At 52.9% G+C, this 25,732-nt stretch overlaps 1 protein-coding gene across 3 annotated transcripts; it reads right to left on the bottom strand.

Annotated features, from left to right (window-relative positions):
• Positions 1-393: 393 nt before the first annotated feature.
• On the bottom strand, positions 394-25,204 carry Cbs (cystathionine beta-synthase). Of its 3 annotated transcripts, none has more exons than XM_021227486.2 (17): positions 24,811-25,204; positions 20,118-20,329; positions 14,457-14,563; positions 12,993-13,127; positions 12,658-12,737; positions 12,181-12,315; positions 11,550-11,619; positions 9,419-9,510; positions 8,403-8,528; positions 7,883-7,967; positions 6,306-6,411; positions 5,004-5,078; positions 4,729-4,863; positions 3,480-3,588; positions 2,917-3,001; positions 2,223-2,264; positions 394-1,068 (listed from the first exon to the last, which is right to left on the bottom strand). In XM_021227486.2, the coding sequence occupies exons 1-17, from the start codon at positions 24,994-24,996 to the stop codon at positions 965-967; spliced, it is 1,884 nt and encodes a 627-aa protein (XP_021083145.2). In that variant the 5' UTR covers positions 24,997-25,204; the 3' UTR covers positions 394-964. The 3 variants fall into 3 exon arrangements, with proteins under 3 accessions (XP_021083145.2, XP_040588205.1, XP_021083147.1); XM_040732271.1 differs by lacking the exon at positions 24,811-25,204 and adding an exon at positions 24,324-24,463; XM_021227488.2 differs by lacking the exon at positions 2,223-2,264 and having other exon boundaries at positions 24,811-24,953.
• Positions 25,205-25,732: the final 528 nt, after the last annotated feature.

Genomic DNA, 25,732 nt, shown 5'->3' on the forward strand with positions numbered 1-25,732 from the left:
GTAGACATCCAGATCAGTCTAGCCTGGGGTCCTCCTACAGACTCCTGGGAGAGTCCCCTGCACCAGACTTCTTCTGTCCCACCCAAAATGCCCCCTATCTGAGCACAACTCCTAGAAGCAAAGATGTGAAACAGCACAGCCCACTGCAACTAATGGAGCACAGGATTGCAGCAAGCCCAATCCGGGACGTCCCAGGGGAGAAATGTGTTGAAGCAGACACGTGCACAGAACTTCACGACAGTCAAGAGGTGAAAACAACTTGTGCATGGGTGAACAGAGCAAACCCATCCGCACAGTGGACTCAGCCACGAAAAGGAACGAAACTCTGACATAGGCCACAACATGAAACCAGGAGGTGCTCGTGCCAAGGGAAATAAGGTAGACACAGGACCATGGCTGTATGATTGCATTTAATAGAAACGTCCAGAACGGGGAAACCCATTGAAACAGAAAGCGGGTAAGGCTTGTCAGGGAAGCAGGGGAAGGTGAGGAAGAGCTGCATGACAGGGCATGACCTATGCTGGCACTCTCTTCACAGCCACGGTCTCAGGTCACAGGAGCTGCACCTTCATTCACACCCACACGCTCCCATGCTGGGGACAGCACTGGCCCCGATTATGGGCAGAGAGTCGGTCCAGGGTTTGCCCTTCCCCATGCTGGAGCCTTCTCTAGAGAGGACACTTTCTGGCACCCCTCAGTCTTGTCACAATTGTACTCTGTATCCATCTTCCCTGACTGACATCCCTCGATTCTTCTGTGACACCAGAGGACACTCATTGTAAGCTACTCAGGCTCGAATTCATTTAGGAAGCTGAGTGTTAGGAGGAAGGCTGGCCTCTGCAGCTGGTGGAGACAGCCGCTTGTTCATGCCACCTGCTGGACTTGGGCATGGAGACTGGTCGGCACATCCGAAAGCCAAGAAGCCCCGGCAGGAAAGGTGGGAGCCAGTCCCGACCTCCAGGCTCTATTTCTGGTTATTTTCACGGGCTGTCACGAAGTTTAGCAGGTCAATGGCAGTGACCACCCCAAACACCATCTGCCGCTTGCTGGGCATGCCATTGCTGTGGTCTGAGGGAAGGAAACAGCTGCTGGATTAAAGGTGACAGGAGACAGAGCTGACCTGAAGCCATGGCCTGTTGGAAGCAAGAGACCCTTTCCCAGCCTCCAAGCAGGGACAAAGTACCAGCCACTCTTGGCTCCAGCTGATCTGTATGGGCGGAGCCAGAGAGCAGTTCCTCTCACCAGCCCTAATGCAGGATGGTGGGTGCTCTCTGGAACAGAAAACCAGAAACCAACCAGGCTCCCCGGAATGGGCAGCCTGGCAGGTGCTTCCGCTCAGCGTATGCCCACAGACATGTGCAGTGCCACTGCCCGGGCAAGCCTCAGGCCCTCTTCCTGCCCAGAGTCCTTCCTGGTATCCAGAGCTAGCCAGCTCAGTTCACCCGAGTATGTCTGCAGGCAGGTTTCTCAGACTGGAGCTTCCTGTCAGCCTGGCCCTGGCCCTACACCACACGGCCTAGGCAGAGAGGGCCATGGCAACAGTTGTCTTATCAGTCAGTCTGACAGGATACGATCTTAGTTTATGTGGGGCTTGCCCACACATGCAAGGACCTGAGAGGAACATAGGGGCTTCCCACCAGTAGGAGTCCTCCTGGCCTGGGACTTTCCCTGGTTCACCAGTTTTAGGGTCTCTAGGCTATGACTTGGCCTACAGCCCTTGGCATATGTCCACCTCCATAATGGTGGGGTGGGCCTCAATGTCAGACACCCCCACACACACCATACATGTCCTGTCAGGCCTGTTCTCAGGAGAGCCATTGCTGGCACAGTCCTTGAGAGACTTGGGAGGCTACTCAGTGTCTAAAGACAGACCTATCAGGGACAGGCATCTCACTGGCCTATCTGGAACCCCAGGAAAGGGCAGGGTAACTCAGAATTCAGCTGCTGCACTTTGGAACCACTGAAGCAAAGGGACCAATTGATTGGCTCTGGGACTCCAGTTAGAATGGCTGATTCCCTGTGACAACACTCGGCCCTGTCACTCCAGCTGCCCCTGAAGTTGGAATTCATGCTTTTTTGTTTTCTTTCTGAGATGCTCAAAGATTGGGAGCCCCCACCAACCCAACCCAACCTCTGGGGTCCAGGGCCCACAGCCTTGGAAAGCTGTGATTCTGAGCATGAGGGCCACTTCCTAGGGGCCGGGATGGGTGAGGTGTACATACCTGAGGGCCCCCCCACCACTCCTGACCAGGCCTGGTCTCGTGCTGTAGAGCCAAGGACGGGAGAGGGGTTAGACATGGGCCCACCCCCACATGCAAGCCAGCCTTGGGGCCAGGTAGAAGACCCTCCCTGTTCTTGTGGTTTGAGAAATGAAAATCAACACCCCTCACCACACTGGAACCTGAGAGTGTCAGCCCCACCTGCAGACATTGACCCTGGGAAGGCTCTCTGAGAGCAGGAAGGACAGACTGTTCCAGCTGCAGAGACAAGTGTGGCTCACAAGCTGTCCTTCAGAGTAGCCCCGGAGCCCATCAGAACCAATCAATAGCTCCTGGCGATATGTCCTCAAGGGCCAACAATTCTAGCTGTCACGAGTTTCTCTGGGCAGCCCCCCAGCTCTTTCAGCCTGTGGGCCTAGGAAGGCGCTGTGCTCACTGGAGCATGATCTGGCCCTGTGTGTCCCTTAGGTACATGACTGGATTGACAAGCCCATGGAGAGATTCAGAATGTCAAAAGCTGTGGTGGGAAGATGAGGATCACGGACTTCCCCCCATCACCCACTAGGGAACATGCCTGCCTATTACACATAGCAGGAGTGTGTACCATGCATGAGAGCCTGGGCCAGTCATGGCCAGTGTCCAGGACTTAACACCCTAGCTCCCAACAAGAAGCCAGCGCCAAGTGGACCCCACTCACATTGGATCTGCTCATGGATCACCAGGGCGAAGTGGTCCATCTCCAGGATGTGGGAGAGCATGCCCAGTGTGTCAGTTAGGTGGATCTGCAAAAGAAGCTGTGTCCATGCTGGCCCTCAGGTTCAGGCCCTCAGAGATCCCAGCTGCCACAGACTTGAAGAAGGCCAGAGGCACAACATTGGCCATAGCTGCCCACCAAGTTTCAAGAGAAAAAGGCCCCGCAGAGCTTAGAGCCGTCTCTGTTATGGCAACCTGTCTGAATAGTGGCTTGCCGTTTGATTCTAGCCCACAGCCTCTGCACAGAGGCCAAACTAGTGGACAGACCACTGCCTGTGAGTTCCGTGAAGGAGAGATGAACCAAGAGGACAGAGCTTTTACTGGTGTGCACATACGCTCTGTGTGACAGCGGTGACTTTCAACTGAACCCCCCCCAAAGCAAACTGTTTAATTTCCAAGGGGTGGTATGGCTCAGGGACCCACCTCAGGCACAGAAAACACCATGCCCCACCTTGAAGGCCCAGCTCGCTCTCACATTCCCATTTCTTGTCTGGAAAATGCTCATACCGGTTTGAACTGCTTGTAGAGGACTTTGCAGACTTCATCTGATGGCTGCACCTTCCCAGCAAGCAGGGATGACAGCATGTTCCCAAGAGTCACCATCCCTAGGATGGCCCTGGGAAAAGCATAGAATTTGGGGGAAAGCAGAGGCAAGGTCAGAGAAGGTCTCTGGCCAACTTGGAAGGGCTTCAGCAGGCCTGAACATGGCAAACATGGTATTGGCAGGCCCTGCCAAGCTGTTAGATTACGTTCTTAAAGCTAGCCATCAAGGTCCATCCCCTTATTTGGCCACTGACTCAGACTCATTCCTAAGACAAAGCACCAACGTCCAGCTATCAAAGTATTGAAGTTCATCAATCAAATGCCCCCTTTTGGCTGCCCTGATTTATATGCCCAACTCAACTCGGGGTTTCCCCCTGTCCCTTTAAAAACTGCCATAGGCATACAGGCCACATCTATCTCCCTCTATCCAGAGGGAGTCCTTTGTCCCGCCCCCTCCCAAGTCATCCCCACCCCAGGGACACTGTCCCTTCCCCCTTCTCCCTCGTCCTCATCTCCTGTCTTTGTCTCTTATTCTCTGCCCTTGGTCTTGGGGTGTCTTGTGCTGACTTCATGGTCCTTTCAAACTCAATCCAGGAGCTGGAAAAATGACTCTGATCAAGAAGAGCACTTGCTGCTCTTGCAGAGGACCTGGGTTTGGTTCCCGGCACTCCCGTGGCAGTTCACAAACATCCGTAACTCCAGTTCCAAATCTGATTATCTTCTGACTGCCACAAGCACTAGGCGTACACACAAATATACAGGCAAAACAGTTGTATGCATGAAACATACATGGAGGACAGAAAACAGAGGGACAAGTAAGCTTACAAGTCCTGTGGTGTGTATGTCCCCTCAGGGGTTCATCAGACTTTGCAAACTGGATGGAGGATGCTGGTCAACTGGACCTCCCTCCCATGCACTTTTCTGTGTCACCCCCAGGGTGCCTGTCACCTGCTCCCTAGGACAAGGTGGGCCTGCGTACTAACAATGAACTGGGCGACAGAAGCATTGAAGCCACGAGAGGTAGTATGGTCGGATCTCAGCTGCTTAGGGACAAGGTAGTCAGCAGGCTGTGGCTCAGGACATGGCATACAGAGTGACCACACCCAGCCATCACTGCCCATCCCATTTAGTGACATGGACACAAAGGCCTGGAGAGCGGGATCTTAGGACCCTGGCACAGTCAGAGCCCAGGACTGGGGTGAGCGAAACTGACCCTGACTCGTTGACCACAGGTGCCTGGTCAAAGCCTTTCTCCCGGAGGATGGTGATGGTGTGCTCACAGGTGACTGTGGGCAACACAGTCAGCGGGGCTGACAGGCTCAGCTCTTGGACATGCAGATGCCACCACCTGAAAGAGGGGTCACAACAGGGCAGGAAGAGGCCATGTGAAGCAGGAGACAGGGCTTCGAGAGAACCACCATGGTGGGAACCTGGAAGGCCGCCGTTCGCCACCCACCCAGGGATGGCAGAGCCAGGCAGCACCCTTACCAAGGCCTCTTCACCGAGAGCTCCTCCTTCATGAAGCCCTTCTGCAGCATCCACTTGTCACTCAGGAACTTGGACCTGCAGGGTCAGGGTGTCACTGAGGCCTCTGCACCCAGTGGAAGGCACAGACATGGTCAGGGATGAATTTCTGAGGACCTTACAACTGCCTTGGCCTTAACTGTTTCAGTGTATGTTAAGAGGACGGCAGAGCTCCAGGGAGGCAGAGAATCGAGGGTTACTGGGCATCTAGGCTGAAGGAACCAGGGAGGTCGCTTCTGGAAGCCTCTGTGGTCAGGACCCCCGTTGCAGGTTCCTAGGCAGCCTCTTCCCTGGACCTCCAGGGTTGCCTCAACAGAGGGAGCCTTTCTCATTCTAACCAGAGGCAGAAGAGGCTCCAGAACTGTATAGGATCTGTCCAAGGATGCAGTCTGAGGAGCACCCCTGTTCCAGCACCAATATGAAGTACATACCCATCTACTCCCATGTAAAGTGCTCACATGCTTCTGCCCCTAGAGCACACGCGTGCACTCATGCAAGACAGAACCATGTGCACACACAGCAGGCCAACCATGTGCTGGGGAGATGGATGGCCTCCGGGGTTGCTTGTCCCCCTACCTGGAAGCCAGCAGGATGCCAATGCACTGTGTCTGGCCCTGCCAGGCTGCCAAGCCCAGCACAAACATTACTCTATAGCTCTCAGGCTGTGGAGGAAGTCCAAGAGATGAGGAACCACTCTTGTTGCCCATGAGGCCTGCTGCAGAGTAGCTCCCCCTAGCTCAGCCAGGAACCCAGGCAGCTGACAGGACTTCAAGCCTGCTAGTCACAGGTAGCCAGGCAGGTATCAGTACCAGCAAAGCCTCAGGCTACTGAGAAAGCACATCACCGCAAGTCCTATGAGAACCCAGCCAGGGTACAATCCCCCTCCTAAATCCAGTTAGGACAGCCAATGAGGCCACAGAGCTGGTGAGCAGGAAGCAAACTAGGATTCCCCGCCTCCACCCCCTCCATGAAAACATCAGTGCAGCTTGGCCCACGGCACCTAGAAATGCAATGGGGCAATGAAGACAAACCCAAGAGACCAGGACAGAGGGACATAACTGTCCGCCAGAGCTGCAGAGCTGTTGCCACACACACACACACACACACACACACACACACACACACACACACACACACGCTCAGGATTGAACCATGCAAAGTGAACACTGGCTTTGAAGACATGGAGAATCCTGCGGCTAGCAGTCTTACAAGGGCCAGCTCTCCGCAGTCAGCAATTAGGTGACAGGGACCAGGGGTGTGTCTTACATGTAGTTCCGCACAGAGTCTGGCAAGATGACCACACAGCGCTGTCCTTTCTGTAGCTCCTGGGCGGCCTTCACAGCCACAGCCATGGTGCTGCCTGAGCTTCCACCTGCCAAGAGGACTGTCAGACTTACCCACATGCTTGTGTGTGCGCCACGTGTATGTGTAGCTCACACATCCGTGCCAACACTCTAGAAGGCTCTGTGGGAACCACTCAGGCATGCATCGCACACATGCCCACACAGGCTCTGGAGGGGTTCATCACATTCTCTGGAAGCATCTGTGGACTCTGGACAGAGAGCGGGCCTTAAAGGGCTCTATCCCTCCACATCATCTTCCTCCTCTTGGTCAGCGGAGCTTACATCGCATAATTAAACACTTACTGGGGAATTGAGGAGACCCTGGGGCAATGAGGTGACTCATGCTCAGCCAGAAGAGGAGCTCTTGGCTCCTCAAGCTAAACCCTGACCCCAAATCAAGAGCCAACAACCAATGACTGCTCATAGCCATCGTGCAAAGCAAGCAGGTGATACCAAGTCTCACGTAGCGAGAGTCCCAGGTTCACTGACACTGACCATAGAGTGTCTTGGCCCTGGGACACCCAGAGAGAGTCAAAGACACTGTTGCTGCCTCTCCAGTTGGGGCTTCTCCGGACTCAGCCTAAGAAGGTGCAAGTCAGTCAGAAAGGTCAGCCTAGTGCCTCTCACAGAGGACCATGGTCCTGCCACTCATCTCTCAACGCCCAGGTTTATACTATCACTTACACTGAGTGCCAGGTATAAACTCACGGAGAGCTCAAGCCCCAAGTCCCCTCCTAGTGGTCATGCTGAAAGCTCTCGCCAATCAGCACGGCTTGTTCAGGCTCCTAACAGAGCTTGGCTGTTGAGGACCCGGCCATGCCGGGGCTGCCTTCCCCTGCCCCATCCCCACACGACTCAGGACAGATGGGGCTGCATTTATAGGGCAAGTTGGGCATGCTTGGTGTGCTTCAAATCTCAGGCTTAACTCGAGCTTCTGGGACTCTGCTGCCCCGTGGTCAGGCAGTGGTGCCCTGTCTACCCTGAGTGGGATGACTGAGGAGCCCAGGGTGGGAGGAAGGCTGCAGGAGTCGCTTCTGGCTGTGTGCCTCATCTGCGCAGACAACTACAAGAGCTACAAGTACTGTCCCAGCTCCCCCCAGACTCCTTCGCCAACCCCGTCAGGGGACCGGGGCCCAGCACATCCTAGCCTTGAGCTGCTGCAGATGGAGCCTCCGTTTCAGGCACAGGGCTGTTTCTGAATGAGGGAACGACACCACAAGAGCTTGCCTCAAAAACTAGAAGGGCAGACTGAAGCCTGGGCCCTGGGCCTCATGCTCTCATCTCCACAGGTGATTCCAAGAGGCTGCAAAGGACAAGCAAACAGCTAAGGAAGGATGAGCTGGACAGACGGACGGACGGACGGACGGACAGGAAGGGAAGTCACTTCTGCCACACAGCCTCAGAGTGCCCTTGACTTTCACGCATTTGGAGTAGGTAGGGCACACATCCTGGGCCATCCTCTACCCTGCCACCACCCACAGGGCCCTCTCGGCCACGCACCACACAGCAGTCCTTCCTGTGCGATGAGCATACGGGCATAGGCGAAGGACTCCTCATCGTTGCTCTTGAACCACTTATCCACCACCTGTGGCAAGACCAGGTCACGGGCCTCAGCTCAGGGGGAGGGGCCTGGCGGCAGTGGTGGGGCAGCCTCATGGAAGACTTCTCCCCCCTGGGTCTGCAAACCTAGACTTCCTCGCCCTTCTCTGCCCCATTATGCTTTGCAGAGTAACTTGGATCACCCACATGCTAATGGGTCTGGTGGCCTCTGCTAACTGTGGCCATCCCACACCCACCTTGGCCATCCTTGTCCATCCTTCCCTTTGCATCTCAGAGCCTGTGTCCAGCAGCGACAGGTGTGACTGGACACAGAGCCGCACCTCACCCTGACTCGGCTCCTGTATCCACAATCCCTATTCTGGCCCCTCCACACTTGTGTCAGCTAGAGTGCCAGAATGTAAAATGAGGATCTGGCAGTAGCCTGTGCCTCTGCCTGGGGGAGCACTTTGGCCCAACCTACCGCCCTGTCCAGCACTGTTGGGATGAAGTCATAGCCGATCCCTTCCACCTCATAGGCCGTTTGCTCCGTCTGGTTCAGCTCCTCGGGCTCCGCAAGGATGGACCCTTCGGGATCTACACCAATGATCTGCAGGGTGGGCAGCTTTAGGGCTCAGGTCAGGAGAGATCCAACCCAAGGCAGCTGCCATCAGAAAGCATACTGCCCTGCTAATATCTGCCTGTTAATGACTAGTTCACAGGATGCGTGTGTGCCAGTCCCAGATCGGAGGAAGGGAAGTCCTGCAGAATCCCAGACAGGAGGAAGGAAGGCCACGACCTACTGGGGCTAATATCCAGCACAGGGTATTTGGAAAGATCCTCCCTGAGATGCTCGAGCAAGGGTCCCAGTCATGAGCATTTGGAGAGCCTTTGGGGACAAAGGACAGCTCTGGACACTGGCATCTTCCTCCTGGAGGGTGCACACTCATGGGGATGCCCCTGTTTCTTTGTACCTCTCGTCATCAGGCCTACCCCTAACCCAGTGGTCCTCAAGCTTCCGATGCTGCGACCCTTTAATACAGTTCTTCGTCTTGTGCTGACACCCAACCTTAAAGTTATTTTTGTTGCTACTTCACAACTGTAATTTCTCTACTGTTATGAACCATAATGTAAGTATCTGATATGCAGGATATCTGATATGTGCAAGCCCCAAGGGGGTCATCACCCACAGGTCGAGAACCACTACCCTAACTCAAGACTGGGCTAGTCCAGAGGGCTTCATCTCACTCAGAATAGGACCCCCCAGGACACCATACACCCCAAGTTCCTCCGGGTGACTTGATAAGACTAGTCAAGACAGTAACGCAGAGAGATAAGCATGTGGGAGGAAATCAGCTCCCAGGCAGCAGGACCTCCCAGCCTGATGCCAACAGGACTGAGCTTCTAAACACAGCTCAGGCCACAGGCAAGAGAGCAAGTCCAGGCCCACCCTCTCAGCCGCCCCATCTGTGCCAGCACCACCCATGATGCCACACTCACTTTACACCCAGGGCACTTCTCTTTCAGCTTCCTGGCGATACCTGTGATGGTGCCACCCGTGCCCGCTGAAGCCACCAGCATGTCCAGCTTCCCTGGTGGGTACGAGGGGGGGACACATTCTCAGGCTACAGCTCAGCCAGTCCTTCACTCTTTGTTTGTTTTGTTTTTTCTAGACAGGGTTTCTCTGTGTAGCTTTGGAGGCTGTCCTGGAACTTACTCTGTAGACCAGGCTGGGCTCGAACTCACAGAGCTCCACCTGCTTCTGCCTCCCGAGTGCTGGGATTAAAAGGTTTGCGCCACCAACACCTAGCCCAGCCCTCTATTCTTTTTTTTTTTTTTTTTTTTTTTTTTTTTGGTTTTTCGAGACAGGGTTTCTCTGTATTGTTTTGGAGGCTGTCCTGGAACTCGCTCAGTAGACCAGGCTGGCCTCGAACTCACAGAGATCCGCCTGCCTCTGCCTCCCGAGTGCTGGGATTAAAGGCGTGCGCCACCAACGCCCGGCTCAGCCCTCTATTCTTAATGACCACTGGTGGAAATACACTCGTGCAAAACCAGGTCATTGTCTCCATCTGTGGACAGCATGCCCAAGGGAGGGGCTGCTGTCCATACTGTGACCTTGGCCTTTAAACTATCAATGTAGTTGAATCTACAAGGATGGGTTACAGCTGGGCAGCTAAAGTCTGGCAGAGGTTAAACTGTCATAGTGTGCCTTCCTAGGCTGTCTGATTCTTGAGTGATTACAGATAAGCAAACTGGGTTTTTAGGAAAAATGGCTGAGGCTGAGAACTGGCCCGGGCTTTCTCAAGCTGCTCAGTGTCAGGCAAGTCTGAGCTGGGCAACTCAGGAATGAAGCAATGTGCACCAACTCTGCCAAATGAGAATTCTTACTCATAAAACCAGGTAAACAAATGCCTGGGCTTTTACTGGCCAGCTCCTGGGCACCAAAGAAGTCTGCACCCAGGCCAATACCAACACCAGGTTCTAGGTGGGAAGTCAAGGGTGGGACCAGCACCTTCTCCCATGAGGTATTCTTAGGGAGGTGTCCCACCAGCCTCAGGAGCTAGGCACTCAGTATGTGTACATGGTTCTAAGGAGCCTTATGTCTATATTAGCTAACTACAGCTAACACTGTGTAGCTCCAGATGTGAAATTCAATGCCACTAGCCGGGCATGTGGCATGTGGTGCCAGGGCTGCAGTGTTTCAAAAAAAAAAAAAAAAAGAAAAGAAAAATGGGGGGGCTGCAGAGATGGCTCAGAGGTTTATTCCCAACAACCACATGGTGGCTCACAACCATCCATAATGAGATCTGGTGCCCTCTTCTGGCCTGCAGGCATACATGCAGGAGGAACACTGTATACATAATAAATCTTTTTAAAAAAACAATAAAAATGAAATGCTCCACTTAGATCTTGATCCCCAGCTGTGAGGCCAGCAACAGTTTTTGTTCAACAGTCCCTACAGCCTGGAGGACAAGGGGGTGAGCACAGTCTGAACTGAGTGTCTGGGACACAGGAGAGGCACAGGCAGAGGCCAAGACACCTCAGAGGAAGGCAGTGTCTCCAGAAACTGTTTCACAAAGACGGGGTTTTGTTTGTTTTGGTTTTTGGTTGTTTGCGTTTTTGCTTGTTTGTTTTGTTTTCTGAGACAGTGTTTCTCTGTGTAGCCCAGGCTGTCCTGGAACTCGCTCTGTAGGCCAGGCTGGACTCGAACTCACAGAGATCCATCTGCCTCTGCCTCCCAAGTACTGGGATTAAAGGCGTGCGCCACCACCGCCTGGCTTGAGGAACTGTCTTTATTATATTAACGGATGTGGAAAGACCCAGCCACTGTAGGTGATACTGTTCTTGTGCAGGAGGAAGGCCTGGACTGTAAAAGAGCAGGGAAAGTGAGCTGAGCGCTATGCATGCTCTCCCGTCTGCTCCCGAGTGTGGACGTCACATGACCAGCTGCTTCACACTCCTGTTCCTTCACTTCCCCACAAGAATGAACCAGTACTGGAACTGTGAGCTGAAACAAACCCTTTCTCCCCTAAGTGACGTTCTGTCCCGGCGTTTTTATCACAGCAACAGAAATGAAGCTGGAATAAGACATTATTGCCGTCAAGGATGGCGGAGGGGAGGAAGCACACACCGTCACACTGCTGCAGGATCTCCTCGGCGGTGTCATCATAGTGCGCCAAGGGGTTGCTGGCATTGCGGTACTGTGTGGGAAAGGAGAATGGCTGTGAGCTGGCTGAAACCACCGACATCATGCACGGACACTGGACAGACAGACAGCTCCGTGCTGGCCAGCAAGTCCTAGAGCAGCCTAGAGAGCCTCATCCCGGGAACCTCACATGCCAGATACTAAAAACAAGTCATCACCGTGTGAAATTAACCCAGAAGTGAAATGAACAGAGGTCTAGGCCTTGGGGCGCAGGTTCTCAGACATTCTGCATCTTCAGAGCCCAAGGGTCCTCTGGAAAGGGTAACCCACCCTCAGCGCCAACCAAGCACAACTGGGTTGTGCCCAGTGGGACAGTCTTCCAACACTGGCACTGCAACCGCAGCAACCAAAGGCTCTGCCACTGAGCAGAGCGAACCCTGGAGCACCTTCCCAGAGGAAGCATTGTCATACTGCTCTTGCTGGACAGAGACCAATCTCCCAGTCTCCCAACAGGGCACCGTAAGAAACACCATGCTTGAACACAAATCCCTGGCCACAAATTTGCCTCCCCGGGGGAGCAGGGGTGGGGTGGGGTGGGGTGGGGGAGACACCTGACCTGGTCCAGAATGTGAGAATTGGGGATTTCATTCTTCAGTCGCCACGCCACTCCCACATGAGACTCGGGGGAATCGAACCTGGCATTGGTGGGTGTCCTCACGATCTCAGCTCCCAGAGCCCGCAGCACATCCACCTGTCCATAGAAAACCATGACTTTGTCACTGGGGTTGGTCCCTGTGTGCTGCCCTCCAGGGCCCTTTTATCCACCCCAGCTCACTTTTTTTTCCAGTCAGGAAAGACAGACTTTTATTAAGGGTGAGAACACAGAGGGACGCTCATGCGCGCGCACACACACGCTCGGCAAAGAGAAAGACTGTATAGCAGAATGAGGACATCTTGGAAGCCAAAGCATCACCCCCACCCCACCCTGCATCTCCCCTTTTTACTCATTTGATGCAGCAATGGCCCATCGAGCCTTATCCTCCCACTGGCCATGCCCTCCACCTCGCCCCACCCTAGGCCGCCCAAGGCGCACCTTCTCCATACTCATCTTCTCCGGCATCACGATAATGCAGCGATAGCCCTTCACAGCAGCAGCCAGAGCCAGTCCGATCCCTGAGGGTCACATGTAGAGGGTGAGAGGGGCCAGTGCCCAAAGACCCTGCCTGGGACAAGCCCCAGAAGCACGGAAGGACAAAGGGCCCTTGTTCTGGGGAGGAACCCCACGCTCTGATGCCAGGTACACGGATGTGCTTCTGGGAGTCAACCTAAGCAGAACAAACTGGCCAACCTTCCCCTCTAGACCTCCCTGTAGGTCTGCACAGGCCCAGACTTTCGGGCCTCTACTCAGCCCCAACTGGCTACCCTCACCTGTGTTCCCAGAAGTCGGCTCAATGATCGTGTCCCCAGGCTTCAAGGTTCCGGCTCGCTCAGCATCCTCAATCATCCGAAGGCTGATGCGGTCCTTCACACTCCCACCCGCATTGAAGAACTCACACTTGGCCACTGAAAGCCAATCGTGAATCAGAGACGGGGGAGGACTCTGGCTCCCACCCATTGCCGCCACCCTCAGCTACCTGGTACATCCCCAGGATGAGGGCTGGCCTGGGTATCTGCCGTGCCGGGCATCTCTATACCCACTGCCCACCTCTGTACCAGGACAGCCCCCGTCACAGCTGGCCAGTCTCCCACCACCTTGCAGACCCACTAAGTGAATGGGAAAGATAGTGAGGAACCCGTGGGCAGCAGGTTAGAAAACAGGTCCCAGCAGAATGAGTACACACAGTAGGTGGCTGGATTTGAGCCCACACACTACTGCCAAGGCAGGCAGTTCAAGAAGCCCCAGGCAGACCACCTTAGTCCTGAAACCTCCGAACTGCGAAGCCCCTGTCACAGTTGCCCCAGACTCCTCCATCATCCTTGCTCAGCGAGCCCAGTCTTTCGCTCCATTCCCACCCGACATCACCTCCATCCATGCTGGACCCTTCCTTGCTCATTAGCCTTCCTCCCCACCCTCCACAGACCTCCTTGTTGGCTGATTCTTGGTTCTGGAACCTACCACAAACAGACTGTCCCCCAAAGTTAGATGGCATCCTGTGGGCATACAGGGGCTTTGTTTGATGTCTGCTCTCTTGATCACATGACATCCTCAGATCTGCAACACTGCTCTCCAGGCTGAGCCAACTTAGCCCTTACTCCAGATAATAGCCCAGGCTATGAATGCCCACACCTCTGCTTGGGAACAACTCCCCTATGGGGAGCCCCTTTCCAAATGACCTACATTCACTCGGGACCTAATCCCCACTCTTTGTGGTTGGGTGACCTGCCAGACTCCATGATAGACAAAAGCTTCCTCTGCAGTCATGGTTGTTACTCAGCACAAGTTCTGTCCCCATGAAGGGCTCCCCAGTCCTCCTGAGCCAAAACCACCCCACACAATCTCACATTGACACACTCTGTCTAATATGGTAGCTCATACCTCTAATCCTAGCACTCGGGAGGCAGAGGCAGGGCAACCTCTGTGGTTCAAGGCCAGCCTGGTCTACAGAGTGAGTTCCAGGCTAGTAAGAACTACACACTAAAACCTTGCCACAACCCCCCCAAAAAAAACCAAAAACAGAAAGATACACTCCCTCAGTTCTTGGGCACTCCTACAAAACCTTCCCAGGTGGCCAAGTTTCCCTGGCCATCAGTTAGAGAGGGGCCATCTCAATCACTGACATACATCCTGCATCCCAGATGACCCCACTGCCAACACCCCCAGAGCCTCAACTAGGAGTCATCCCAGGACCCTGGTCCGGGATGGAGGCAGCCCCAGCAGAGCCAGAAACTCACACAGCTCGCACTGGAGTCCTGCATTCTTCGAGATCTTGTTGATTCGGACCATGGGAGTATTCCCAATTTTCCTCAGAATATCTGGCAAAATTTTTGGAGGTTTTGTCCTAAAACAGAGAGAGGATGCCATTCAGGAAACAACACAGAAGAGCCGTTTGAGACTGGGCATCATGGGCATTTAGGAAATGAATCACAGAACTGTTTCAGGGAAGGACCTGGGTGGTGAAATGCCTTGTAGACACACACGGTAGGGATAACACACACACACACACACACACACACACACACACACACACATACACACGCACGCATGCATGCACACACAGTACACCTTAAGTTTGAAGGACTTGGGTCCCCACAAAACTTCTGCTCCCTATGTCTGAACAGGCCCTTGGGTCTCATAGGATGTTATGGATGGGAAGCCAAGTTAGGAACACGATGTTCTCTATCATTTTGGCAGGTTCTTGTAAACATTAATTTTCATTCTCAGTGGGGAAAAAAACGAAAATACCTGAACATGAACAGAGTGTCACATGTTTATAACCCCAGCACTCAAGAGGTTGAGGCAGGAGGTTTGCCTGGGCAAGAAAGTGAATTCACTCTGGGCTACAGAGTGAATACACAGACAAAAAACAAAAAACAAACCAAACAAAAAAAAAAAAAAAAAACAAGTGAAACAGAATTGTGGCACTTTAATACCCAGTCAGGAGAATTTCCTGGTGGCCTGACTCCTGTCGGCTCAGAAGCCTTACACACATAGAACCTTATTCTCTCGGGTCCAGGACACCTGGACAAATGAGGTCTCAAAACTGACTACTCGATAGATGGTGTGACACTTGCCTTTCCTTCCACATAAGGATACCACGTGGCTGGCACATGGTCTATGAATTAAGATGAAGCCATGCCCCCAAAGATGTCCTCTCTCAGATTTGGGGCCCCTCTCTGAACATGCACACTGCCTCAATGCTGTGTATCTCAGTAAATTCTCTCGATTTGCCTCTGCCTGTCTGAAAAACTTGTACCATCGGCACTACCATCTTGTCCAGCACGGCTTGTGTGGCATTTTGGTGACTGGCATGGGGATAATTAGCAAATGACTACAAATGACAGATGACTACACTCTCTTACTCTGGGTTTAATTTTTTTTTTGAGACAGGGTTTTGTGTGTGTGTGTGTGTGTGTGTGTGTGTGTGTGTGTGTGTGTGTGTGTGTGTGTGTAGCCCTGGCTGTCCTGAAACTCTCTCTGTAGACCAGGCTGCCCTGGAACTCACTGAGATCCGCCTGCCTCTGCATCCCGAGTGCTGGGGTTAAAGGTGTGTGCCACTACTGCCTGACTTGTTTCTGGCTTTTCTTTAACTGCTGTGTCTGGCTCTCTTTTCTGGAAACTGTGTCCACAAATGCTATACCCCTGGGCTCTATGCAGAGCACTCAGTTGGCTCCAAACCCAATGGCCACCCTTTGGCTAAGGGTAAATGCCCCCTCTGGTTCCAAGGTCACATGATCGCCGTGGATGGTGAACTGACTGAGGAACAATTACTCAAGAGCCAAGGTTTCCTCCCAAGACCCTGAGAACATCCACTAAGGAGTCTCAACTGAGGAGTCTCAACTGATCTTTTCTTTGGCTTTCCAGACAGGGTTTCTCTGTGTAACAGCCCTGGCTGGCCTCAAACTCACAGAGATCCACAGGCCTCTGCATCCCGAGTGCTGGGGTTAAAAGCGTGCGCCACCAAAGCAGCCCCGCAAAATGTGTAGACCAGGCTGGCCTCTAACTCATGATCCTCCTGCCTCCGCCTCCTTCAGCAAATCCTACCGGTGTGTGTTAGGAAAACTGGCACGACTGATCTTAACAGTATTTTTTTAGGTTAATTTTTGGCTACCTACATGATTTTATTTATTTAAAAAAACTTAATTTTATGTGCATTGGTGTTTTGCCTGCATGTATATCTGTGTGAGGGTGTCAAATCTTGGAATTACAGACAGTTGTGAGCTGCTATGTCGGTGCTGGGAATTGAACCTTGGTCCTTTGGAAGAGCAGGAGATGCTCCTAGCCAGTGAGCCATCTCTCCTGCCCCACCTACATGGTTTATGTTCCTGTGAGGCCATCCTGGTCTGCAGAGTGAGTTCCAGGACAGCCAGAGCTACAAAACTAAGAGAAGAACAAAAGAATCTCAATCAAGTTGGCAAGGTCTAGTACCCAAAGTTGTCGCCCTGATCCCCACATGCACTATGGTACATGCACACTTCCCTACACACACATACACACACACATACACATGCACGCACGCACGCACTCGTGCATGCATGCACACCATCCAACTGTTTAATGTCTTTTACTCCTGGAGAAAATTTCCATTCCAGCTGGGTCTGTCATTCATCCTCAGGCTCAACCTACACCGCATGAACTTTACCCCAGTCTTCAAAATACAACCCTTAATTCCTCCTATGGGTCTCAAACCTCATAGGACCCCCACATAGGACAACTGATACTCTACCTGGCCACCCCTGTCTGTCTCCTCTCTCGTCTCTCCCCTGACTTAAAGGGGCTTCTAGAGAACTCCCAGGTCTCTCTGCCCCTGCACAGCAGCTCTTGCTACCCTGCTCTCTTCCCGGTGGGAAGAGAGTATTTCCTTCATGCCAGGCCTGCTGCTGGGTGGAGATTTTTCCAATCGTTATTTAGACAGATATGAATATATTTGGGGCCACAGATGGCCGCTCATTTCCCTGTGGCAGAATTTCTCATCTTCTACATTTCCAGTCCTTGCCTCCTCAGTGTCTAATTGGGTTAGCATCTTTTAAAATTCATTATACTTCAAATAGTTCTACCAAAAAGGCACTGGCCATCTCTCCCGGACTGACTCACAAGACATCATATTCTATAGTAAGCCAAATGGGACAAAAGCCCCATGGGACCCTCCAGACAACAATGCCATGGGTTCCTTATGGCAGTGGACTCCAAAGTCCCTCTCTTGTCATTTGAGTTCGCTTTGGTTTTCCAGCCCCTTGTCACTTGACCTTTGGGCAGCATTGGTCCCTCACAGGTTCCAGGCCATTGAGCTGCAGGTGACTATCTCAGGGATGACAACACTGTCATCTCCCACCCCTGGGGATCTCTGCATCTCCTCTCTCTAAAATGCCAGCCTTCCATGCCTGGCATGCCTTGTGACCTTATGATGTATCAGTAGCAACACCTAACCACCCCTCTTCCCCTACTCATACCTAAAACAGCTCAACATGTTTGCCCCTCCTCCTCCATCAATGACTTGGCCTTGCTAATCTGTCAGGGGTAACACGTGGAGAAAAAAGGCCAAAAATACGAGCAAGAATCTGCTTGTTCTAACAGTAGGCATGACCACTTGGAGTCTAACCCCTGGGGACTATTGACATCTCACAGATATGTGGAGCCTAACACCCATGACTCAGGGCCAAGCCTCACCCTAGTGATCATGACACCCGGAGCCTGATGACCTGTGCTGCCTGAACAAATGGACACTCTCAAGAAAGATGATGTGTGCTGTAATATTACTTAGGATACTGGCATCCTATCTCTATATCCAAATAGAGACCCAGCACAAATGGCCCATGAGACAAGACCATGCAACTTCTTCCTAACTTAGAGAAAGAGCTCTTGGCAGGCAAAGGAACACACTGTAATTCCAGCACACAGGAGGCAGAGGATCTGGATTTCAAGTGAGTTTGAAGCTAGCTTGGGATACATTAAGACCCTGTCTCGGCCGGGCGTTCATGGTGCATGCCTTTAATCCCAGCACTCAGGAGGCAGACACAGAAGGATCTCTGAGTTCAAGGCCATACTGGTCTACAGGTCTACAGAGTGAGTTCCAGGACAGGTAGGGCCGTATAGAGAAATCCTGTCAAGAAAGAAAGAAGGGAGGGAAGGAGGGAGGAGGGGGGGGAGGGAGAGAAGGAAGGAAGAAAGAAAAAGAGAAAGGAAGAAAGGAAGGAGAGAGGAGAGAGAGAGAGAGAGAGGTCCAAGGCTGGGTTGCTCATACTTGCCCCTGGGGACAGGGCTATGGCCCAGTGACAGGTCAAGCCTGCCTCTGGCTTCTGGACTGCTCAGTAGCATTTCAATGATAGCACAAAGCAGTTTCCAGAACAGACCCTGTGTGACTCTGCCTCCACAGGCTCAGTGGTGGCTGAATGTGCACTCACTCCCTGCCTATGCCTCGTTGTCCTCATCCATGCTGCGCTCCACATCCAGACTTCCAGGCTGCTAGGCCTGGCTTCCTGCCTGCCCGCCCGCCCCAGGCTTCTCACGCTGGAGCCAAACTGACTAAACAGAAGCCTCGGACACCTTTGGCCCATGGTCAGGGGAGGAGTAAGGAATCTGGAGTTCCAGGGTGGGAGGAGAAGATGCCTGGGTGCCAACAGGCAGCAACAGGCTAGACTCCAGCCAGGTCTGCCAGAGAGGCACAGCCTTGCTCTGCAGAAGAGCTACATGTGCTCCATTCCCAGGCTGTCTTTGGTTGGGCTCAGAAAGTGGAGATAGGCTGGGACAAGGTCTCAACGCCAGGGATGTGACACAGGCTGGGGACTCAGGTGTGCTCACTCAGAAACTAGTCAGGTGTTTGTACAGGTGACGGCTCAGATCTGCCACCCGACCCATCTGCTGTGCTTTGCCGGCACAGGAGGACAGCCCCTCTGGACCTGAGAAACCCCAGTTCACTATCAGGGCTGCCCTCACTCTGTCCCTCACTCTGAAGCCCCCACATCAGGAACCTCTGGAACTGGCCGGTTCTCTCGTCCTACTCAACATGTCCATCTTTCTCTCTGCGGATGTCTGGTGCCATACCAGGTTCCCTGAGCCAGTGCCTCCCTGCAAGGACTTGCCCCCCTGGTCCTCCAACGACTTCTGACAAAGGCAGGGCTGGTCAGCTGAGAACAGACCTGCCCTGAAGGCTGGTGTGTGCCACACTCGTCCTTGAACAAGCAGTCCTCAGGCCCCCAGAAGCCCCGGGGAGTTAGTTCTCCTGCAGCCACACGCTCTTCCCCGCTGCTGTGTGTCAGGGCTCATCTGACCAGCCCCCACTTTGTCTCCTGAGCTCCTAGAACTGGAGGCCATTCAATGGGCACAGCTTCTAGGTTGTATATTTCATCCCCCGACACACACTTGAAAATGCTGCCTCCCACACCAGCCCAGTGGCTGCTCAGACTTTTGAACCAATAACCATAAATGTTGGTGGCCACACACAGGGAACAGGACTCTAAGATTTAAAACACAAATCCTTTCACCCACTTGTTCTAATCTGAAGACTAAGGAAGTGAAGCTAATCCTACAGGCTTTTACAATAGGGCAGGAACCTGCATGGCTCCATCCTGGGCACTTAGAATAGGGTGTGACACAGCGTATGCTCCTAAGTGGCTGTGTGTGGAATAGTTTCTAACTGGCAGATATCTATCAGTGCCATTGACAGTCTTTGCCCAGCCATAAACGGACCCCACTGGGGCCAAACGCTCTGTACGTGTGAGCTATGGTACAAAGAAAACTTGGCTCGATGGGCCTGGCCTGCCCTGTTTCTAACCTCCTCCCCCAGCCCTCACAGTGACCACAGAGTGGGGGATCCCACACTGAGCCTGCCCCCATTCCTCTGCCCTGCCCATCAGGGAAACAGGCCCACCAACTTGGGATCAAAGCTGAAGACTTACGGCTCCGTGTGGTGATGTGGGGAGTCTGCCATGGGCCTGCCCAGCTGCCAGGTACATCGGCTTGGGGTATCAGGTCGGATCCAGAGGCGCTCACCGTCTCCTGAGGGACCCTTCTCCAGGTGCCCTTTCCCTGAGTGCACCTCCAGGGACTGGGGGCACCTTGCAGAGTCATCTTCACACTGGGATGTCCCTAAAGGCATGCTGGGCTCTATCTGTAGAGGGAGCAGAGATCTGTTGGTTTCAGAGTTGGCTCACATATCCCCTGTGGGAGTGACACTCCACCCAAACGAATCCAGCAAGGATGGGAGAAAAGGTGCAGGGTCCAGCTGCTGTGGAAAAAGGTTAGATTCCCGTTCAGAAAGTTAAACAGAGAACGACCACATGACCCAGCAATTGGACCCCAAGGCAGAGATCCAAAAAAAAAAAAAAAAAAAAAAAAAGAAAAGAAAAGAAAAAAAGAAAAGAAAAAAGGAAATGGATATTAGTGTGTTCAATCTTACGGCAGCCTTGAGAACCAAAAGGTAAACATCACCCAAGGTCACAGATGAATGGATGCACAAAAATGTGTTCCATCCACAAAATGGAATCCTATTCAGCCACAAAAAGGGATAGATGGAGCCTATGGAGATAGTTCAGCAGTTAAAAGTGTTTGTTTTGAAGCCACAAGGAGGGGAGTTCTGATCTCAGCACACATATAACAAGCAGGGTGTCCCATGCACATCCAGATATAGACTCAAATAAGCAAATCTCTCTCTCTTCTTTTTAAGATTTATTATGTATACAGTGTTCTTCCTGCAAGTATGCCTGCAGGCCAGAAGAACTTTCCAGATCTCATTACAGATGGTTGTGAGCCACCATGTGGGTTCTGGGAATTGAACTCAGGACCTCTGGAAGAGCAGCCAGTGCTCTTAACTGCTAAGCCATCTTTCCAGCCCCAGTAAATCTCTCTTATTTTTTAATAAAAAATAAATGAACTCTGAAGACATGATGCTAAAGGAAAAAGGCCAATCATAAAACAAATTTCATTTCTAGAAATGCCCAGAATAACCAAATGTCCTGTGATTTGACGTATGTGAGAGGCCCAGAACAGGTAAATCAACAGGAACATAGCACAGAGGACATCAGAGGCAGGGTATGGCTTCTGAGATGATGAAAAACCACGAGACTGCCCTATTTTCATTCTGTAGCTGTGATAAAACATAGTGAGGGGAGGAGGGTTTATTTCAATTACCGCTCCAGGGAAGTCAGGGTAGGAAGAACTCTTACAGCTAGACACATTACATCCACAGTTAACAGCCAGGAGAAACAAATGTGCCCATGTTGCCTGTTCTCACCTAGCCTTCTTGGGTCTTATGCAGTTCAGGACTCCCTGTCTAGAGAATGCTGCAGCCCACTGGACGGGCTTCTCCCACATCAAGTAATAATCGAGACAATTCCCTACAGACAATTCCCCAAGCCAATCTGACCTAGGCAGTCCCTGTGTTGAGACCCTATATCAGCTGACTCTAAACTGTGTCAAGGTGACATTTGACACTAGCCAAAACCTTGTATAGACAGTGACAGCAGTTGCACAATACTGAGGATAAAGCAATAAGATACTCCCTCCATATCAGCCATTTCTGGACCTCAGACTAAGCTAAACTGCAGGTTAAAATTATTCAATGGTCGGATGTGTGATTTGCTAGGAGAGGACACAGTGGCTGGCAAGTGCCAGGCCCAGGGGTGTATCCCCTTGTTTAAAAAGAACAAAAATAAAGGAAGAAAAAAATGTATGCATACTTAACATGTACACATTTTCATGTTACTATTCCAGGAAGAATGCAGCATCACAGTTGCTTTAAATTTTTTTAAAGCAGGGTGTAATGGTGCATGATTTTAATTCCAGCACTTGGAAGGACGGGGCAGGTGGATCTCTGTGAGTTCAAGACCAGTTTGGACTACAAAGTAAGTTCCAGGACAGCCAGGGCTATCTATGCAGAGACTCTGTCTCAAAAAGACAAAAATATTTTTTTAGATTTACTAATATGTATGATGTTTTGCCTGAATGTATGTATGTGCACCTTGTGTGTGTCTGGTGCTCTTGGAGGCCAGAAGAGGGTGTCAAATCCCCTGCAACTGGAGTTACAGATGATAGTGAGCCACCAGGGTCCTCTGCAGGCACAGCAAGGGCTCTTACCCAAGGAGCATCTCTCCACATCCCTCAACATTTGTTTGCCTAATGTGGATAACCATTCTGGGGTTCTAAGTAATCTAAGCCTGATCTGAAGTTTGTGAGAGGGAAGGATGCCCTCATGGGACCACCCTCCAAGGAGAGAAGACCACCATTATGTTATGTATATTTAACCCGCAATTACAACAAAGAAGAACAAAGCCAAACACCTGGCGCATGCCTGTAATCCTAAGAGGTGGAAGCAGGAGATCAGAGGTTCGAGCTCAGCCTGTGAAATTCTGTCTCAATGGGGTATGGGGGGAGGAATAAACTTCCTTTGCAAAACACAAGAGGCAGGCCAGGTGGTGAATTTCAGCAGAGGCAGGTGGATCTCTGAGTTCAAGGCTAGCCTGGTCTACAGAGTGAGTTCCAGTACAGGCTCCAAAGCCTGTCTTGAAAAACCAAAAACCAAACAAACAAACAGACAACACAAGAGACAGAAGCTGACACTGGGTACCCACAAATGTGCTGGACAGAAAGTCAGAGACCCCACTCCAGCAGACATAGGTAAGCTGATGCTTGACACCCTGAAACAGGACCGGCACTGAACATCATGCCTGAGGCCAGCAAGAGTCTGGAGTTCAAAAAAAATTTTTTTGAGACAGGGTTTCTCTGTGGCTTTGGAGGCTGTCCTGGAACTAGCTCTTGTAGACCAGGCTGGTTTCGAACTCACAGAGATCTGCCCGCCTCTGCTTCTCGAGTGCTGGGATTAAATGTGTGCGCCACCACCACCCAGCCTTCCTTCCTTTCCTTCCTTCCTTTCCTTTCTCCCTTCCTTTCCTCTCTTCCTTTCCTCCCTTCCTTCCTTTCCTTCCTCCCTCCCTCCCTTCCTCCCTCCCTCCCTCCCTCCCTCCCTTCCTTCCTTCCTTCCCTTCCTTCTTTTCTGGAGTTCAATCTTAACCCGGGCTACATAGACTGTAAAGGAGGAAAAGAACCAAGGGAGGGGCCGAGCACTCCCAAATGAGGTTAAGAGCCCTGTCCCACTTCACTCACGACTTTGGGGGGGCAACTAACTTGCTGCCACCTTGAGCCCTCGAAGGAGCTGCGCTGAGGACGCAGTAGTGCTTCCCAGCTGATAGTGGCCTAAGCAGATGCTTCTCACCTTCCGCCCAAGACCCCTCCCCAGAGTGCCCTCCTGCTGAGCGACCCAGCCGCAAAACTCTCCAGAAAGCCATGCATGCACGCATCGCCCAACGCCATCCTTCAAGGTATCTTTGTCGAACAGAAAGCCACCGTGCCACCCGAAGCAGAACTCGGGAGACCCGAAGCAGAACTCGCTTTGGAGAGTACGCCCCAGGGCATCATGCGTCTCTCCCTACCCTCACCAAAAGGCCACCCTTCCAGTGGAGTTTCCCGAGGGACGTCGAGTTCCGGCACACACCATCTGGCCACTTGACGATCGGAAGGGATGGTTGGGGACAGTGTGTGGAAGTGACCTGAGAAACCCTCGGCAAGTTTCAAGTTGTACAGCCTCGATCCCCCCACCCCCCCACCCCTGCCGCACATTCCTGGTCTCCCGTACGAAGCACAGAACCTGCCCTCCGGTGCAGCGGCCACCCCGCGCGCCGCTACTTCAATATTTACCCCACCCGGCACCAGGGCCCAAAAGAACAATTTGCGAAAGAGAGGTTTCCATCTAAAACGGGAAATCGATGACCGGTACCAGGGCAGCGTGTCACCCTAAAACCTGGCTCCACGCTCCTGAGACTCGCGGTCGTGGGGTCCAGGAACACACGGGTGCTCAGCATGGGGTTACCGGGAGGTCGATGCTTGTGGGAAGCAGGCAAGGGATGACGGGGGACGGCAGGGCGCCCCGGATGGGGTCACGGGGACTTTAACGACCCGGGACACCCGGCTCTCAAGCTGGCATTGCTCTGAGCTTCCAGGTGCCGCTGATGCCAAGTCTGCGCGCACGGGTGAGGAGCGCCCGCGGGACACTGAACACCGGCGAGGACCTCGCTGCGCGCGACACCGGACGCTAGGCGTTCAGAGCTTACCTGGACTCAGACGAGGGAAAGCGGCTCCGGCTGGGGTGGGCTGGAGAGCGCGCAATGACAAAATCACCACTCAGATTGGGACCCGGTGGGTGGCCAGTCTGGCACCGACTCCGAGGCTCAGCGCAGGCGCACGCGATTGGCCCGGCGATGGGGGCGGAGGGCCGGCACCCGCCAATCCCGGGCCGCAGAGTTGCCGCCCACCCACCCCACCCCCGCAACCCCGCACCCCCTTCCCCTCCCCACCCCCACTCTGGCTCCGCCAGGGGGCCGGCTGGACGCCCCACCTCCACACTCGGGTGTCTTTGCGTTCTTTAAGAATTCAGGGAGATGCGCTCGAAAGTTCAGAAAGCTCTGCCTTCTGACACCCGTTTGTTGTTAGGCACCAGAGGGGTCCTTGGGGCTGTGCCCAAAGGTCTGCACCCTGAGGCACAGGCGGCCGGAGTGTCAGGGAGCCTCATTTTCCAGGACGTTTCGCCCGAGGACGTACCTCGTGAGGCTTCCTGGCTTGGCATGCTCGGGTCACGCGTCGCTGCTCTGCCTGACGCTCGCAGAAAAGTGCCCATAGCTCTCCCAAGCACCCGGCCCGGGGGGGGCCTGGCTCAGTGGTGCCACGGGAAGGATGGACGCCCCAATATCGATATCCATAGAGGTTAAAATGGGCGAGGTGGAGCATGCCTGGAATCCCAGCATTTGGGATGGGGTCGAGGGAGGAGGACCTCGAGTTTGAGTTCGAGGTCAACCTGAAGTAGGTAGAGTCCTTGGGCAGAGGTGTGTGGGGGGGGGGAGCAAACACATAAACTAATAGGCTGATTTTGACGAGTTTCACCCCTGTGGCTAAGTAAGTAATCTCCAGTTTTATTTGTTAGGGTTTTTTTGGTTTTTTTTTTTTTTTTTGGTTTTTCGAGACAGGGTTTCTCTGTATTGTTTTGGAGGCTGTCCTGGAGCTCGCGCTGTAGACCAGGCTGGCCTCGAACTCACAGAGATCCGCCTGCCTCTGCCTCCCGAGTGCTAGGATTAAAGGCGTGCGCCACCACCGCCTGGCCAGGTTTTTTTTTTTTAAAGACTCTATGAAGAATTAATAACAGCTGGCTTCGAACTCAAAGATCCTTTGTCATTTTAAAAAGCGGTGCCCGCGAGAAAGACACCATGCGAGGAAGCTTGGATGGAGGGGTTTTTAAGGGAAAGTCAATGGGGAAAGGGGGGAGGACAAGGGAGATCAGTCTCTGAAGACAAGGGAGGCAGACGAGGGGGGAGAGAGACAGAGGGAGGGAGGGAGGGAGGGAGGGAGGGAGAGGACAGAAAAACAGAGAGAAAGATGGGAGTGGGCAGGGCCCTTTTAAAAGGGAAAGCAGTGAATGTTCACAGGTGCTCTTAGTGGCTGCAGCTGTATCCTGTCAGAACCCCAAGGG

The sequence above is a fragment of the Mesocricetus auratus genome, unplaced genomic scaffold (assembly GCF_017639785.1).
Source record: "Mesocricetus auratus isolate SY011 unplaced genomic scaffold, BCM_Maur_2.0 Super-Scaffold_100027, whole genome shotgun sequence".
Taxonomy (NCBI): domain Eukaryota; kingdom Metazoa; phylum Chordata; class Mammalia; order Rodentia; family Cricetidae; genus Mesocricetus; species Mesocricetus auratus.

Bases quoted from the DNA above. Each gene is read 5' to 3' on its own strand.
- Cbs (XM_021227486.2), bottom strand. From the start codon at position 24,996: ATGCTCCACCTCGCCCATTTTAACCTCTATGGATATCGATATTGGGGC. The intron at 4,864-5,003 runs GTAAGGGTGCTG...CCCCTCTTTCAG, and splicing joins CTCTCGGTGAAGAGGCCTTG to GTGGTGGCATCTGCATGTCC. The intron at 3,589-4,728 runs GTCAGTTTCGCT...TGCTTTTCCCAG, and splicing joins CCTGTGGTCAACGAGTCAGG to GGCCATCCTAGGGATGGTGA.